This window comes from Neofelis nebulosa, chromosome 8, assembly GCF_028018385.1.
Source record: "Neofelis nebulosa isolate mNeoNeb1 chromosome 8, mNeoNeb1.pri, whole genome shotgun sequence".
Classification (NCBI taxonomy): domain Eukaryota; kingdom Metazoa; phylum Chordata; class Mammalia; order Carnivora; family Felidae; genus Neofelis; species Neofelis nebulosa.
In genome coordinates, this window is record NC_080789.1 from 78,559,086 (window position 1) to 78,573,331 (window position 14,246).

Here is a 14,246-nt window from a genome sequence, read left to right on the forward strand (position 1 = left end):
CTGATTCTCTTGCTTGCACTAAATCTTGGCATTTTGGCTTATTTTTGTATTTCTTAAAATCAAATTTAGGGACCATATATTGGGCCCAATTTTTTTTCTATTGGTTTGTGAAATCTGTAACTAACAACCACTAACCTAGAAACTTTCCAAGACTAGTTTGGAGATCTGTTGTATATACAACATAGGCTGTATCTATGGAACAAGTTTGGTAAACTTGTGAATAATTTTTAAAGCAGTAACATTTTATCAGTATTTTTGCTTTAATTCATATTTTTAAAAGATCTTATAAAATCAATTTTGCAAAAGAAACGTAAACCATATTAAAACTGCTGCTATACATTATGAATAACTGAGAACATCTAAATGTCCAATAATATGGATTGGTTAAATCATAATGAATTCATATAATAGTTATCGATTAAAAATCATGCTTTATAATAATATTGTATGATGTGGAAAATGTTTACCTACCGGTCAAATTCTCCTAGTAACTGCTCCTTCCCCTAACCATTTATATTGCAGCTTTCCAAGGTGCTTTACCACACCATAGGTTTTCTTTAATCCTGCTCACTCCTTTGTAAATAGTTGTTTCGTTAAACCCTGTTCAAGCACACCACTTTAGTATGTCTGTTTCCCACCAGGACCCTGGGAAAGTTCAAACACAGACTAATGGTGAAATTATACCATTACTCTCTGGTTGGTGAAATTAAGATGAAATTACAGAGAAAATAATGAATACCCATTTTTAAAAAGTATTACTATGACATGTGCACTGCAGCTAATAAATGAAGGTTACCATTAATTAAATGTTTTTAGTTGTATGCTATTCTTTGTATATCATGCCCTTTAATCTTTTAAATACCCCTATGAGATATAATAGTTATTATCACCCCTAGTTTATATTGAGGACATAATAAATATTTCTGATTATTGTGAGTTAATATATTGTCATTGTTTTCTTTTGTAGATCATTCACGAGAAGTCCTGGAGCAATTAGTAGGCCCAAACAAACTAAAGCAAGTGACTTGGACTGTTTATTGATGCTTATTGAAGCCTATCAAAGCAATGATCTTCATACTACATTCCCAGGAAACAATGGTTTTTGAGATTGGCTTTCCAATAATGTGGTTTTTGCTTTGAAGTTAACTAGACTCTTAAACATTTTAATAGTGGTATTATTCTATGTTTGTTTGAGGAGTCATTGTTTTTGACATGGTAAGCCTAGCATGCCCTCTGATGTATTTGGGGTGGGGGTGGGGGGAGTATTGTGTTTGTTTCTTAAATAACAAAGTTTTAAATTACCAGTTTTCCCTGGAGATTTCCTTCTCCTACTGACATATTTGAGCCATTATAAGAGAAATTTTACCAATATGAATAACCATTAGAATTCTAAGTATCTCTAAAGGCATAATTACCTTCCTAACTATTTTCTGGCCCCTACCTTCCTGAAGTATTTAAGTGCTCATTGGCTAAAAGGAAAGCTGAACATCAGGCCTTTAAATCTTCCCAGAATTCAATATTTCAATAAAACAAAGAAATAGTTTAATGCCATAAACCCATGACATCATACACCTCAGCCATTCAGCATATGAATGTTACTGAGGCCCTTGCCCAGCCACTTACTTTTTATGGCTACTTTTTCCAAATACGTGCTATGCATCTATGAAATTTCTTCCTTAAAAACTGCATTCAGGAATGTGTAAGAATGAGTAGCTACAACATATCATTATAGAGGCTGTTTCTAAAGCTCTGTTGGTTTCACATTGTGAAACAAATAGCACAGGTCTTCCTTTTCAAACGTATTGCTCTTTTATGATCACACGTATACAGTGAAATATACAGTGTTTAAACTACCCCCAAATTCAGAATATTCCCTGTGCCATGAGCCTGTCTCAGTGGGACTTTCTTAAAGATTTTCTATTTTAACTCTGATGTAGTGCAAAAGAAGGGAAGTATAGCATAGGCAAAATTCTTCTACATGTTTAGAAGGAGGGTTTACACAGTCAACTCCATTTCTTGACCTTACTATTAATTACTTTATAAATATGGTATGTTTATAGTATGGATATATATATTGCCCCTCAAAGGTGGTACATATGTATATGTGTAAAATGGGTAAAGCCTGTTTTACCTGTGAATTTTCTTTTAAGTAGGTTCCACCAATGTGGGGCTTGAACTCATAACTCTAAAATTAAGACTCACCTCCTCTACGAACTGAGCCGTCCAGTTACCCCTAAAGACAAATTCAATAAAATTTAATAGTAAACATCAAACAAAGTAGCTTTTTCCTCTCTTGGGGAAACAAGTTTTAAGATCTAAAGATCAGCTTTTTAGGATCTGTAAAGGATTATCTTCCTAAAGCACTCTGCAGTTTAATATTCTTGACTTTTTATATTGCTGGTTGTATTAGCTATTTCTATTTAAAATTTCAGGGCCCCATGCCTATCTATCTCTATCATCCTCACCTGTTACCTTGATCTCTATTTTTCTCCTTACCATCTATCACCATCTGATATCTTGTCTATTTTTTGTTTACTATCTGTCTCCCCACCCTAGAATATAAGCTTCACGAGGGCAGAAAAAAATTTTTTCCCGTTGCTGTATTCCCAGTACCTAGAACAGTATCTGGTACATAACAAGCACCCAATATTTGTTGAATTGATGGACACAGAAAAAAATAAAGGACAAAAATAAATAAATAAAAATAATACCCGTACTTCCAGTTTCCAGTCCAATGTTATAGAGAGATTGGAAGTCATCACTCCTGTCCTCAAAAGATAAAAGCTGAACTGAAAGTCATTAAGTGCTACAATACTGCTTGTACTATAAGTGGACTCGGCCTAGTTATAAATGTATACCACTAAAAAAAATTTTTTTAGTATGTATAATTGATATCCTAAGGGAAGAGAGAGAATCATAGAAAATACTCAGTTAAAAGCAGAGAAGGCACAGGGCACCTGGGTGGCTCAGTCAGTTAAGCGTCTGACTTCGGGTCAGGTCATTATCTTGCAGTTTGTGAGTTTGAGCCCCACTTCACGTTCTGTGCTCATAACTCAGAGCCTGGAGCCTGCTTCGGATTCTTTGTCTCCCTCTCTCTCTGCCCCTCCCCTCTCTCTCTCTCTCTCTCTCTCTCTCAAAAATAAACATTAAAAAAAAAATTTTTTTTTTAAAGCAGAGAAGGCAGGGGGCACCTGGGTGGCTCAGTCAGTTAAGCGCCCGGCTTCGGCTCAGGTCATGATCTCACAGTACATGAGTTCGAGCCCTGCATCAGGCTCTGTGCTGACAGCGCAAAGCCTGAAACCTGCTTCAGAGTCTGTGTTTCCCTCTCTCTGCCCCTCCCCTGCTCACACTCTGTCTCTCGCTCCATCTCTCTCTCAAAAATAAATAAACATTAAACAAAAAAAACTTTAAAGCAGAGAAGGCAGGACAAGAGTAGAACACCAAAAGGAAACCAGGAACTCGGGCAACAAATAGGAAACAGTTACAAATATGGAAGATATTAATCCAACTATATCAATAACCACTTTAAAATTGAATGGTCCTTTTTTATTATTTTTTTTAATGTTTATTTTTGGGGCACCTGGGTGGCTCAGTTGGTTAGGTGTCCAACTTCAGCTCAGGTCATGACCTCACAGCTCGTGGGTTTGAGCCCCGCATCCGGCTCTGCACTGACAGCTCAGAGGCTGGAGCCTGCTTCGGATTCTGTGTCTCCCTCTGTGTCTGTCCCTCCCCTGCTCATGCTCAGTCTCTCTCTCTCTCTTTCTCTCAAAAATAAACATTAAAAACCTTTTAAAAAATTTAAAAATAAATGTTTATTTTTGAGAGAGAGTACACGCAAGCAGGGGAGGGGCAGAAAGAGGGAGACACAGAATCTGAAGCAGGCTCCAGACTCTGAGCTGTCAGCACAGAGCCCGATGCGGGGCTTGAACCCATGAACCGTGAAATCATGACCTGAGCCGAAGTTGGACACTTAACCGACTGAGCCACCCAGGCGCTCCCTGAATGGTCCTTTTTTAAAAAAAAGGATTTTTTTAAGTAATGTCTACACTCAACGTGGGGTGAGATCAAGAGTCCCATGCTCCACTAATTGAGCCAGCCAGGCACCACTAAATGTGAATAGTCTTAATACAAACCTGTTTGTTAAACTATGAAGTCATTCACAGCTCACCATTATATACATGGGAGATTTTAAAATAAGTAACATTTGGATACCTCAACGACCTTCTTGTGCCCTCCAAATAAATCATCAAGAGAGGATAATAGAAGCAGGGTTTGTAGATATTTAAGCTTAAATCTTCTCTTTGTCTCAGGTTAATTTCCACAGTGCTCCAGAGTGTAATTTTCTCCAATTTTCTCTTTCTTATCTTGCTAAGAAGGGCAATAACCAGCAGAATACTCTGAATCTTCAAAGGATATGTCAACAAAACTCCTTCCTCTCAAATATCATCCAATGCCATTGTAGCCTATAATTTCTATTAATTTTAACCAAGGCTGAATAAAAATGTACAGTTGATAATGTTTGAGACCCAGTAAACCAGCAGGAATTAGATGCACAAGAGTTGTTTCAGTAGGCTGGAATAAACTCTAACATCCAAGTTCAAGAATCCCAAGTTCCTCTGCAGTCCCAGCTCCAAAATTCCCATCTAATTATCCTATTTTCCTATCTAAGCAACACCTTGTCCTTTACTGCTTTCTGCACATTTCTGCTGTATGACTATAACTGATCACATCTCCTTGGTACCCTAATCCCAGTGGCATGCATGTATTATTAGAAAGCTTACATATAATGCGTATGTTATAAACAATTCCTAAGCAGTGTATAAGAATGTGAGAGCACATTAGAAAGGCTGCATCTTCTACTTCACTTGTAACATATATGATGCTGGTGTTTAGTTTTAAATTAGAGAATAGAAAATATAGTACATAGGGGCACCTGGGAGGCTCAGTAGGTTGAGCGTCCGATATCAGTTCAGGTCATGATCTCATAGTTCATGAGTTCAAGCCCTGCGTTGCCTTGCTGCTGTCAGGGTGGAGCCTGCTTCAGATTTTCTGTCCCCCTCTCTCTGCCCTTTCCCCGCTCGTGCTCACTGTCTCAAAACTAAACATTAAAAAAAAAGTAAAAAAAAAAAGGAAAAGAAAGAAAATGTAGTACATATAATTAGTACAAAATTATAAGACCCAAAGGTAAAACCTAGGTCTCCCTCCCACCCCAGTCTACCAGCTATCTGGTACCCTACCCCGAACGCAACCACTGTTACCAGTTACTTATTTATCTTTTCAGGGATAGTCTATGTATGTTGCAAGCAAATACGTATTTTATATGTGAACATATATGTAAGTACATATGTATATCTTTTCTATATAAATAGTGGTATACTGTACATATTCTTTACATTCTCACTTATGTCATAGGGTTTTTTCTGATTTATCAGATCCTCACAACCTGGGACATGTAGTGGTAGCATAACCAATTTCTAGCTAACCTTAGAGAGACATAAAGAGGCATCATAAGGTGTCACAGTACAGAGTATGTAGGAAATTCTAGAATCCTTATTTTTATGCATGACTGTCCATTGAGGTCCTATTATATATTATGTACTTTATGCTTTCATTTAATATAATAGCCTTTGAGGTGAGGTTTACCAAGTTTTGTTACAATTTTATAGATGAGGAAATTAGAGCTCAGAGAGCTTAACTACCTGAAAATCCCAACTAGAAAGTGACAGAGTTGCCTGACTCCAAAGCCCGTGTACTCTGTACCATACTAACTGCATCTTTGATCTTTACAGGTAATTTTTTGGAAATACAGCATTCTTATATATTTTGTATTGTGTTTAATTCAAAGATATATCATATAGTTGTCCTCAACTACACGAACAGACTTTGCCACACTTTCTCATTTCTCTCCACTACTTAAATTACATGTTGCTACCATTTTGGTACTGTCTTTTATAGTTCTATCCCTACAGCAGTAAAACTAGAAAATTGTAGGTAGAGATTTGTACATTTGGCATAATGCAGAACTACGTGACAACGGCTGACAAAACTTTAAGCCTTCACATTTTGGAAACAAGATTTGCCATTTAACAGGAACTGCATGCTCTAAACTGGCAGGTCTCTTAGGAGTAAACCCAAACATAGCTATGTTCATCTTAGAAGCACTTGGACAACTCAAGGCCGAAAATCCCATACTGTGCTTGTTGTCAATCCATTGTTCTCCTTCCTAGTAGGCTCTGGAAGTGAATATTCTACCACTTTGTGCAGCTGATGTTGAATGCCATGTCCACTGAACTGGGGTCGCCCAGGGTCACCAATCAGTACTCGAGTTCTGTGAGTCCAAAAGCAATTCTTCAGCCATTGATGAAGACTGTCTGCAAGGTCTTCATCATAAAACATGTCTCCAAGCACAACAAGGTCCCACTTATCTTGTTCCAAATCCAAAATGTTTTTAGTTAAAATTGGAAAAGGATTCAGTTGGTTCAATTCACAATTCAGTGTGACAGCCATTCCTGCAACTTTAAAAAGAACATAATGCATTGGTATATGCTGGGCAGTTTTAATTCCCTATTGATTAATTTAAGTGATTCAGAAAATCTCCTAACAATATTTTTTCCCTTTTGTTGTAAGTTGTTTTTTAGGTAAAGCAGTTTATACCAATAGAAACCATTTACTGCTTCAGATATATGAATGGATATCCTGAAAACAAAACAAAACAACACAAAACACCTAAAACTGTGGAGGTTTTAACGAACATTTGCTGACCTAGAAACCAAGAGGTTTGGTTTGTTAGTCTAGGAGACAGGGAAACAAACCTTGGGCTTGAGCAATGTGGCAAGTTAGAACTGAGACCCCTGTATAAAACAGGATCTTCAAGAGCTAAATCCTCAGTAAAACTGAAAACTAAAAGAAACTCAGATGAAATTAAAACTTACCTGTCTCAACTTGGGTTTTAATGGACTAAAATCTCCCTTAAGAACCCAAGGCCTCTCCTCACTTCGGTTTGGGATCAAATACACACAACCTACATATTTCAGGAAATTCGCAGCCCAGAAATTAACAGTGAGTACTCCCAGGCTCCCAGGTGGTATCGCCTTGGGATATCTGACAGACATAAATATAAATCCTGTTAAGAAAAATTTACTTCAGTTTAGGCCTCACAGGATCCTCACAGATAATATCAATATCCCACTGAACGTAAGTTCACGATATCAGATTACAAAATACGCATGGAAATAAGCTATCACATTGAGGCATCTATAGATATTTATCCTGAAAGAAAATAAAGTTGAGTTTTAAATAATTTTAAATATGAAATCCTTACTAGGGTCTATGTCGTTGGCCAAGATCTTCGATGCCCCGCCCATCTTAGCAGCAATAGCTGTAGCTCCACATCCACTCCCAAGATCCAATACAGACCTTCCTCTGACAACATCAGGATTATCCAAAAGATACCTAAATAGAAAGAAAGAAAAAAACACTGAGATGGGAGAAGGTCAGTAAGAAGTAGAAAAGAAAAAGCCTTTTTTTTTTTTTAAAGCTCTACACCAACATGGGGCTTGAACTCATGACCCTAAGATGAAAAGTCACATGCTCTACCAACTGAGCCAGCCAAGCACCCACCAAAAATGTGTCGTTTTAAAGTGACTGAGCACTTTACTAGGATCCAGAAACTGTTACGCACCAAGAATATAAGCAGACAAAATACTGCTACAATCAGGACTCAGTAAGTGAGATCCGAAATTCAGTCTCCTCTTGATTGTTCATCCTAGAATGGTTTTACCTACTGCTAACATTATAATGACCTCTCTGGTAAGGCACAAAGTCCAGTTCAACTAAAGAATTTGGACCAGGGATAAATAGTTATCAATGAAGATGGATGAGAAACCCTGAAATAAATATCAACTGACACTCGACCTTACTAGTGGAAAGTGAAGAACAGCAGGGACTATGGCAAAGTAGGGGTGTCCATGGCCAGGCTAAAGGGAGAGCTGCTACCCCATCTTCAGCTCACTGTTGCCACACAAAATCCCATGTTATCACATAGTCCTGTTTTTCAAGTCAGAGTAGATTTTTACATGAAGTTTTCCAAGTTTTAAAATGTTAGCAACTGATTTTTTGTTTTAAGCTTACAAGGCCAAACAAAACACATCTGTGGGTGCACCGATGTGCAGCCTCTGATTCAGTCTGTTAAAGAATTCGTATTTGAAGTTGATAAACAATCACTTTAATAGATGTCATTTAAAATGTCAATATTTTTAAGGTAGGATGTAAGTGAAGAAAGCTTGAAAATTTGCCAACAATGACCAGAAAATCAGAATTGTTTAATACCTAGAAAGCTTTCCAATCTTCATTCTCTGAAAAGCCCTATATTTACATTTATGTAATTTACATTTAAAACTATAAGCAACATTAATTCTGTTAGGCCATATGATACCTGTGAATGAGAAGTCCTTATCCTTTTCATTTCAGAGCTCTAGAACCTCAAGGCATAAACAGGTTTAATCACTTACCAATCCAAGAGCAAAGACCAGATTGAAATGCTCCAAGGTCTTGCCTTTGTTTCAGCAGCTGTGTTTTAGTAAAAAGCATAGTGTGAATGTGTGAGAAAATGTTCTAAAGAACACCTTTGTGGGTGCCTGGGTGGCTCAGTCGGTTAAGCCTCCGACTCTAGATTTTGGTTCCGGTCATGATATTGAGGTTCATTCATGATCTTGAGGTTCGTGGGATGGAGCCCCAGGACTTGAGCTGACAGCACAGAGCCTGCTTGGGATTTTTTCTCTCCCTCTTTCTCTGCCCCTCTTCTGCTCGAATGTGCTCTCTCACTCTAAAAATAAATAAATACACTTAAAAAAAAAAAACACTTTTGCAGTCTGGGGAATTAGGAGACCTTAAAAAATGCAGATTCAGGGGCGCCTGTCTGGTTCAGTCAGTAGAGGTGCAACCCTTGGTCTTGGGGACATGAGTTTAAGCCCCACAATGGGCATATGGCTTACTTTAAAAAAAAAAAAAAAAAAAAAAGCTGATTCAAGTCCAGAGTTCACTTGAGACGTCAATAAGCCACTACAGAAGAGGGAACCTTTGTGGGGCCCACTCATATCTCTTGTTCTTTGAGAGATTGAGAAGATGCAATGATGGAGGGAGTGTGAGGCTCGAGGAGCAATATTTATGAAATTAAACTGGAAAGCTGAAGGACTGGGGCTTTAGTTTCCATCTAGGAACTCTGCACTGGCCATATAATAGGAACCATGAACCTGAGAATAGTGTGAAATTTCCAGATCATTTATAGCTGGCAATGGTTTTGACAGCTGACCCTAGGGTTTCTCTTGGAGAGAGAACTGTATATGGGGAATTACCTTGATAAGCCTGAAGTAAACTGTTCCAAATTAAACAAACAAGAATTTAGGGATTTGCTCTGGTTTTTTGTGAGAAGGAGAATGCAGAAAAAAAGGATCTGTAGAAAACAGAAAGGATCTGAATGGTCCTTAAAGGTTCCCATTTCAATTAGGGCAGTACCTAGACAGGGCTTGTCCTCCTGGCCAGTAGATTGCCCAGTAAGGATCGCTGTAGGGCCACAGGTCAGCTCTTTGCCACCAGAACTTGCATCTTGGCGTCAAAAGCCGCAACCGGATTTCAGGAGTGAGGCTGCCTCTGTTGGTGACTTCAGTGTTCTCTTCCAGGAAAGCTTTCATCTCAGGATCCAAAACATTTCCAGTTCTTCTCCAGGGGCTGTGGCTCCAGGGAAACAAGGGAAGACCATTGCTTCTCACAGCTTTCAGAAAGACACCAGAGTGGTTCACAGGAAATGGTGCAAATGTTCTCCCACCCAGGCTCAAAGCCATCAGTCCTTTTCCAAAACACAGGTTCTGTCAGTGATGCTGTTGACAAGAGCTGCTGCTCCTCATGAGGAAGGAAGGGTCTGGCTGCCACTCTGATCTCAACTGGAAATCTGTGCGTCTCTAAAAACAGAAATAAAGCTGAAAATTCCAAGGCTCACTGACACATCCAAATCCCATTACACAGTGAGAAAATATTACAGTGTAAGCTCTGTAGCAGATGATTCACAAGTGTAAGTTCATTTCAGATGGAAGTGTTGGTGCATCAATTTAGGAAAATACAACCTTTCAAAAAGGAAGCCTTTTCACAACAAAAGCCTTTTAATAATTTAGAACAAATATACATGCATTTGAATCTGAGAGAAATCCTTGGGAACATGCCTGTTACATAAAGTAAGGTTTACCTTTAAAGTGATTTCACACATTGAATAAATCACTTACCTTTAAGCACGCACCCTGAACAAAATAAAAGTCTGCGGCTTCAGGAAGCTTAGATTCTAGTGGGTGAGGCAGAGTTATTACCAGGGCAAACACTGGTCTTGCTTTTATGAAGCCTTGCCAAGAGTTGTGGAGGTTAACAAACTATAACTGCCTGTGGACAAAGACATATAAATCATACTGAGTACACTCTATTTCAATAAAAATTGTGGCATAAAACATCAATGTAATCAAGATTCAGATGTTTTCCTTAAAAGAAAACTTTGTGGATTTAATTGTCACAAAAGAATATCAACTCCCAAATATCTTTCTGTAAATATCTCTGATGACTCATCTTTCCCAAGCCTGGGCCAAAAACTCTTATTCCAACAGAAAAACACCTTGAATGAGAATAAGCGAGAGTAAGGAACAGCAGTTTAAACACGAACTATACACCCAGTTACTTGGGACCTCTGATCTGTTCTACATAAATGTTTTAAATAGTCATATATCCATCCACTCCAGTATTTAGAGGAGGGGCCCCAAACTCAAACCCTTACTAGGGTCCAGACTGGTGATGAGTGATGCCAATGGTTGTAACAGAAAGACTGTAGCGAACTGGAGATCGTTTCTCAATCGTCCAAAGAGGCCAGCAAACTGGTTCCAGGGAAGAACACTGCCAGATCTTCCCAAGATAATAACCCAGATATTTACACATAAACTCCCACTTGTAAATGCAAGCGATCAATTAAAATATCAAAACACAGGCAGGCTAAAATACCTGTCAGGCCACTTGTGTGAACTCGGGACAGACTTCCAGCGCGTGTTAATCATCTCCGGATCGTGCCCTCGGGATCCCAGGGTCTCTAACAGCCTGCCTTCTCACTGGACTCCTTCTATTAGAAGTATCGGGTCAGCCCTTGAATCGCACAAGCTTAAGATTAAAAATACAGCAGAACAAACGTAAAACTGATTTTGGTTTGGGACACCATGTCTTTTAGACCGACGCTTCCCCCTCCCACTCCAGCACCAATGAAGCATCTGTTATGAACACGCGACTTACGTAGAGGACACTTGGTACCTGTATGCACTGTTAAGGAAAGAAGGGGAAGTTCAAAAGGGTAAGTCCCAACTGTGTGTGTGACCACATTATTTCCCTCCAAGGAGAACAGGAGTCAGCCTTAAAGGGACAGGCACAGTCCTCTTCTTACCAGGCTGGGCTAACAGGGCCCAGGGAAGCTAAGCCCCCGGACCCAGTGCGTCTTTTCCTGCGTGTTTTAGAAGCGCCCCTGGCGTTTGCGAGCCCCCGCGTGGAGGTTGACGCGCTGCTCCGGGTGGCAGAGGGCCCCGCCCTCCTTCCCAGCAGCCTCTCTCTCCCTTTTCCTATCTTTCTTAAAGGGACAGGGCTTCCGGAGGAGGTGGCGCTCCACCTCCCTCTGGGAACAGGGGACGGCCAAACTCTGATTTCTACAAAATCCAGTCAAACTGGAGCATCTGCTTTGTGCCAGGCACGTGTTGGAGAGGAAACAGGTTTCTCTTCGTTTCCTCTACCCTTCAAAGCTTCTTCCAGCTGATCTTAGTCTTAAATTGACATTAAATACATTAACAGAAGAAGACCAAATTGAATTTTGTACCTATGGGGAATGCCAGGTACAGGAGAACTGAAAAGGCAGGAAGATAAAATGAGGATATATGTCATCCTGAACTGAGGAGAAGGGAGTTTGGGACTTCAAAGGGACGGAAAGCAATTCACAGAAGATGAAAAGGAGTAAATGTTTGGTAAACAAATGTTTGCTGCCCCATAGGAAACAATGGGACGTAGAGAGGAATTTTAAGACTGCTAAATTCCTCCCTAATCACATCTAATTCATCTTATACTATAGTCATCTATGGTGATAGCTATCTTCTGGAGCAGGTTCTCTTTTTAAATTCTTTTAGGCAGTTAGGGGAGGTCAGTTTCTTCCTGAGTCTTTTTTGTACCTTGATTGTTTTCAGCTCAGAAATAATCTGCAGGCCAAAGTGGCATACCTTGGGACAATTCCTTCTGAGCCCCTTCACACACTTCTAGGCACCCTGCATAGAATGGTGAGCAAAATAGACACAGTATAAGCCTTTTATGACATTTACCTTCAACTGAGATTAAATCATGATGTATGTCTTCCCTTTTACAATAATTTTCATAAATGTACAATGTAAATCTGTTTGCAACCTATATCACTCGAGTTCTGGACCCATATGTCCATCTTCCAACCTTCAACTAAATATAGTCCAAAATCAACTCACCATCCCTCCTGACAACAATTAAAACCTGCTCTGGTGTGCCAAAGGAAAGGAAAATTGACCCCAAATGAAAAAACAGGCAAACCATGTTTCTGCATCTTAGTTTGCAGTATCTGGCAGCCACCTTTCAAAATTAGAGCTCGTTGCTTCTGTTTTCCATTTCTGCCCTCGGTTTATGGGGTTTCCCATTTTCCCTGTAAACTGGAACTTCTAGGAACTACTAGAAGGGAATGAAACTGTTACTCCAGTTAACAACCCCAGATGCATCCTTATCGTTTCCTTCTTGCGTGAATAGCAATACTTATTTTAAATTGGTAGGCTACACACCTAGCATTTCTGAGTCATTCTGCCCTAGATTTCCTCTATAAAACTAATGACTGTGAATAAAACTCTATTTATTAACTAGCTACTTTTTAAAAAATTAGCTGTTGATGTAACCTTTGTTTTCTCAACTATAACTTATTTCCACATGCTCTCCCATTCCCTCACTGGCAATAAACCTTAATACATGTTCAAGATCAATTTGTCAAAGAATTATTTTTAACTAGCTTCTGTGTTCTATCCCAGTGAATAGCATGAACAACCCAATTGTTGCCCAAGACACCAGGGAGAAGAAGCAAGCCTAATGTTGCTACAAAAGAGGATTTGTAGTAAAAATCTAAGTGCTCAAGGGGCGCGTGGGTGGCTCAGTCAGTTTAGCATCAGATTCTTGGTTTCAGCTCAGGTCACCATCTCCCGGTTTCAAGAGTTTGAGGTCTGCGTAGGGCTCTGAACTGACAGTGCCGAGGAAACTGCTTGGGATTCTCTCTCTCCCTGTCTCTCTGCCCCTCCCCAACTCATGTTGTCCCTGTCTCTCTCAAAAATAAATAAATAAACTTTAAAGAGAAAATCTAAGTGCTCATCACTGAAGATGCATTTAGTAATGTGAAGCTACTTTAACCAACACTTGGAACTAGGTAAAGGGACTGCTCAATGTCCTTTTCCCACCTTAATATTTTTTTTAAATGTTTATTTTTGAGAGAGCTAGCGCATGCGAGTGGCGGAGGGGAAGTGACAGGGAGACAGAGGATCCAAAACTGGCTCCGTGCTGACAGCAGAGAGCCTGGTGTGGGGCTCCCAACTCATGAACCCTGAGATCATGACCTGAGCCGAAATCAAGAGCTGGTAGCTTAACCCACTTAGCCACCCAGCTGCCCCAGCCCACCTTAATAATTTTAAAATTGATCCACTTTCTATTCTTAGAACTAGTCTCTCTCCAATCCTGCCTTCCTCTCTTTCTCTATAGTACAACTTAAATGCTTTTTCCTGGGCTATTGTATATTCTATAGTCCAGAAAAGGCCTTACATTCCTGTAAGATAAGATAGACCAGATAAGTCATGAAAAACAGACATGAATTTTTCTTTCTGTTGTTGCTTGGTGTTGATGTATTATTATTTCTTGGTTAAAAGAAAGAACTGTCTTGTTTTTATTAAAATTGACCCAAATGCTACCAAGCAGACTTGCCAAGTGTCTAATAACAATTGAGCTATCATTTGACTTTATGATATTTACCTCTAAATATCTGCCTACATTTTTCTTTTTCTTCAGAGAGCCAGCTCTCTAATAAGCAGACTCTCTTGCAAGTGCAAGTAAAAAATCTTGTTCTGTACTGAAATTTGTCTTCAAGGGTTTTTTTAGTCAATTATACTTATTAGCTAAATGACCTCAGGTACGTT

At 39.2% G+C, this 14,246-nt stretch overlaps 2 protein-coding genes across 8 annotated transcripts in view; one reads left to right on the forward strand and one right to left on the reverse strand.

Annotated features, from left to right (window-relative positions):
- The window catches only part of AMN1 (antagonist of mitotic exit network 1 homolog), a 61,637-nt gene extending 55,816 nt beyond the window's left edge, over nucleotides 1–5,821 (forward strand). For both annotated transcript variants that reach the window (XM_058743174.1, XM_058743173.1), the window contains one exon: nucleotides 968–5,821. In XM_058743174.1, the coding sequence (XP_058599157.1) occupies nucleotides 968–1,041 (74 nt within the window). In that variant the 3' untranslated portion in view covers nucleotides 1,042–5,821. The remainder of the gene's footprint in view (nucleotides 1–967) is intronic.
- A 164-nt stretch (nucleotides 5,822–5,985) lies between these two features.
- On the reverse strand, nucleotides 5,986–11,601 carry ETFBKMT (electron transfer flavoprotein subunit beta lysine methyltransferase). Of its 6 annotated transcripts, none has more exons than XM_058743169.1 (6): nucleotides 11,332–11,601; nucleotides 11,032–11,184; nucleotides 10,275–10,425; nucleotides 9,514–9,956; nucleotides 7,322–7,452; nucleotides 5,986–6,515 (listed from the first exon to the last, which is right to left on the reverse strand). In XM_058743169.1, exons 4-6 carry the CDS (start codon nucleotides 9,837–9,839, stop codon nucleotides 6,172–6,174), a joined length of 801 nt encoding a protein of 266 aa, XP_058599152.1. In that variant the 5' UTR covers nucleotides 9,840–9,956; nucleotides 10,275–10,425; nucleotides 11,032–11,184; nucleotides 11,332–11,601; the 3' UTR covers nucleotides 5,986–6,171. The 6 variants fall into 6 exon arrangements, with proteins under 6 accessions (XP_058599152.1, XP_058599151.1, XP_058599154.1 ...); XM_058743168.1 differs by having other exon boundaries at nucleotides 11,314–11,601; XM_058743171.1 differs by lacking the exon at nucleotides 11,032–11,184.
- Nucleotides 11,602–14,246: the final 2,645 nt, after the last annotated feature.

Excerpts from the sequence above, each read along its gene's own strand:
- ETFBKMT (XM_058743171.1), bottom strand. The coding sequence starts at position 9,839 with ATGGCTTTGAGCCTGGGTGGGAGAACATTTGCACCATTTCCTGTGAAC. Across the intron at positions 7,453-9,513 it reads GGAGGACAAGCCCTGTCTAG|GTATCTTTTGGATAATCCTG; the intron begins GTACTGCCCTAA and ends CTTTCTATTTAG. Across the intron at positions 6,516-7,321 it reads GGCCAACGACATAGACCCTA|TTGCAGGAATGGCTGTCACA; the intron begins GTAAGGATTTCA and ends TTCTTTTTAAAG.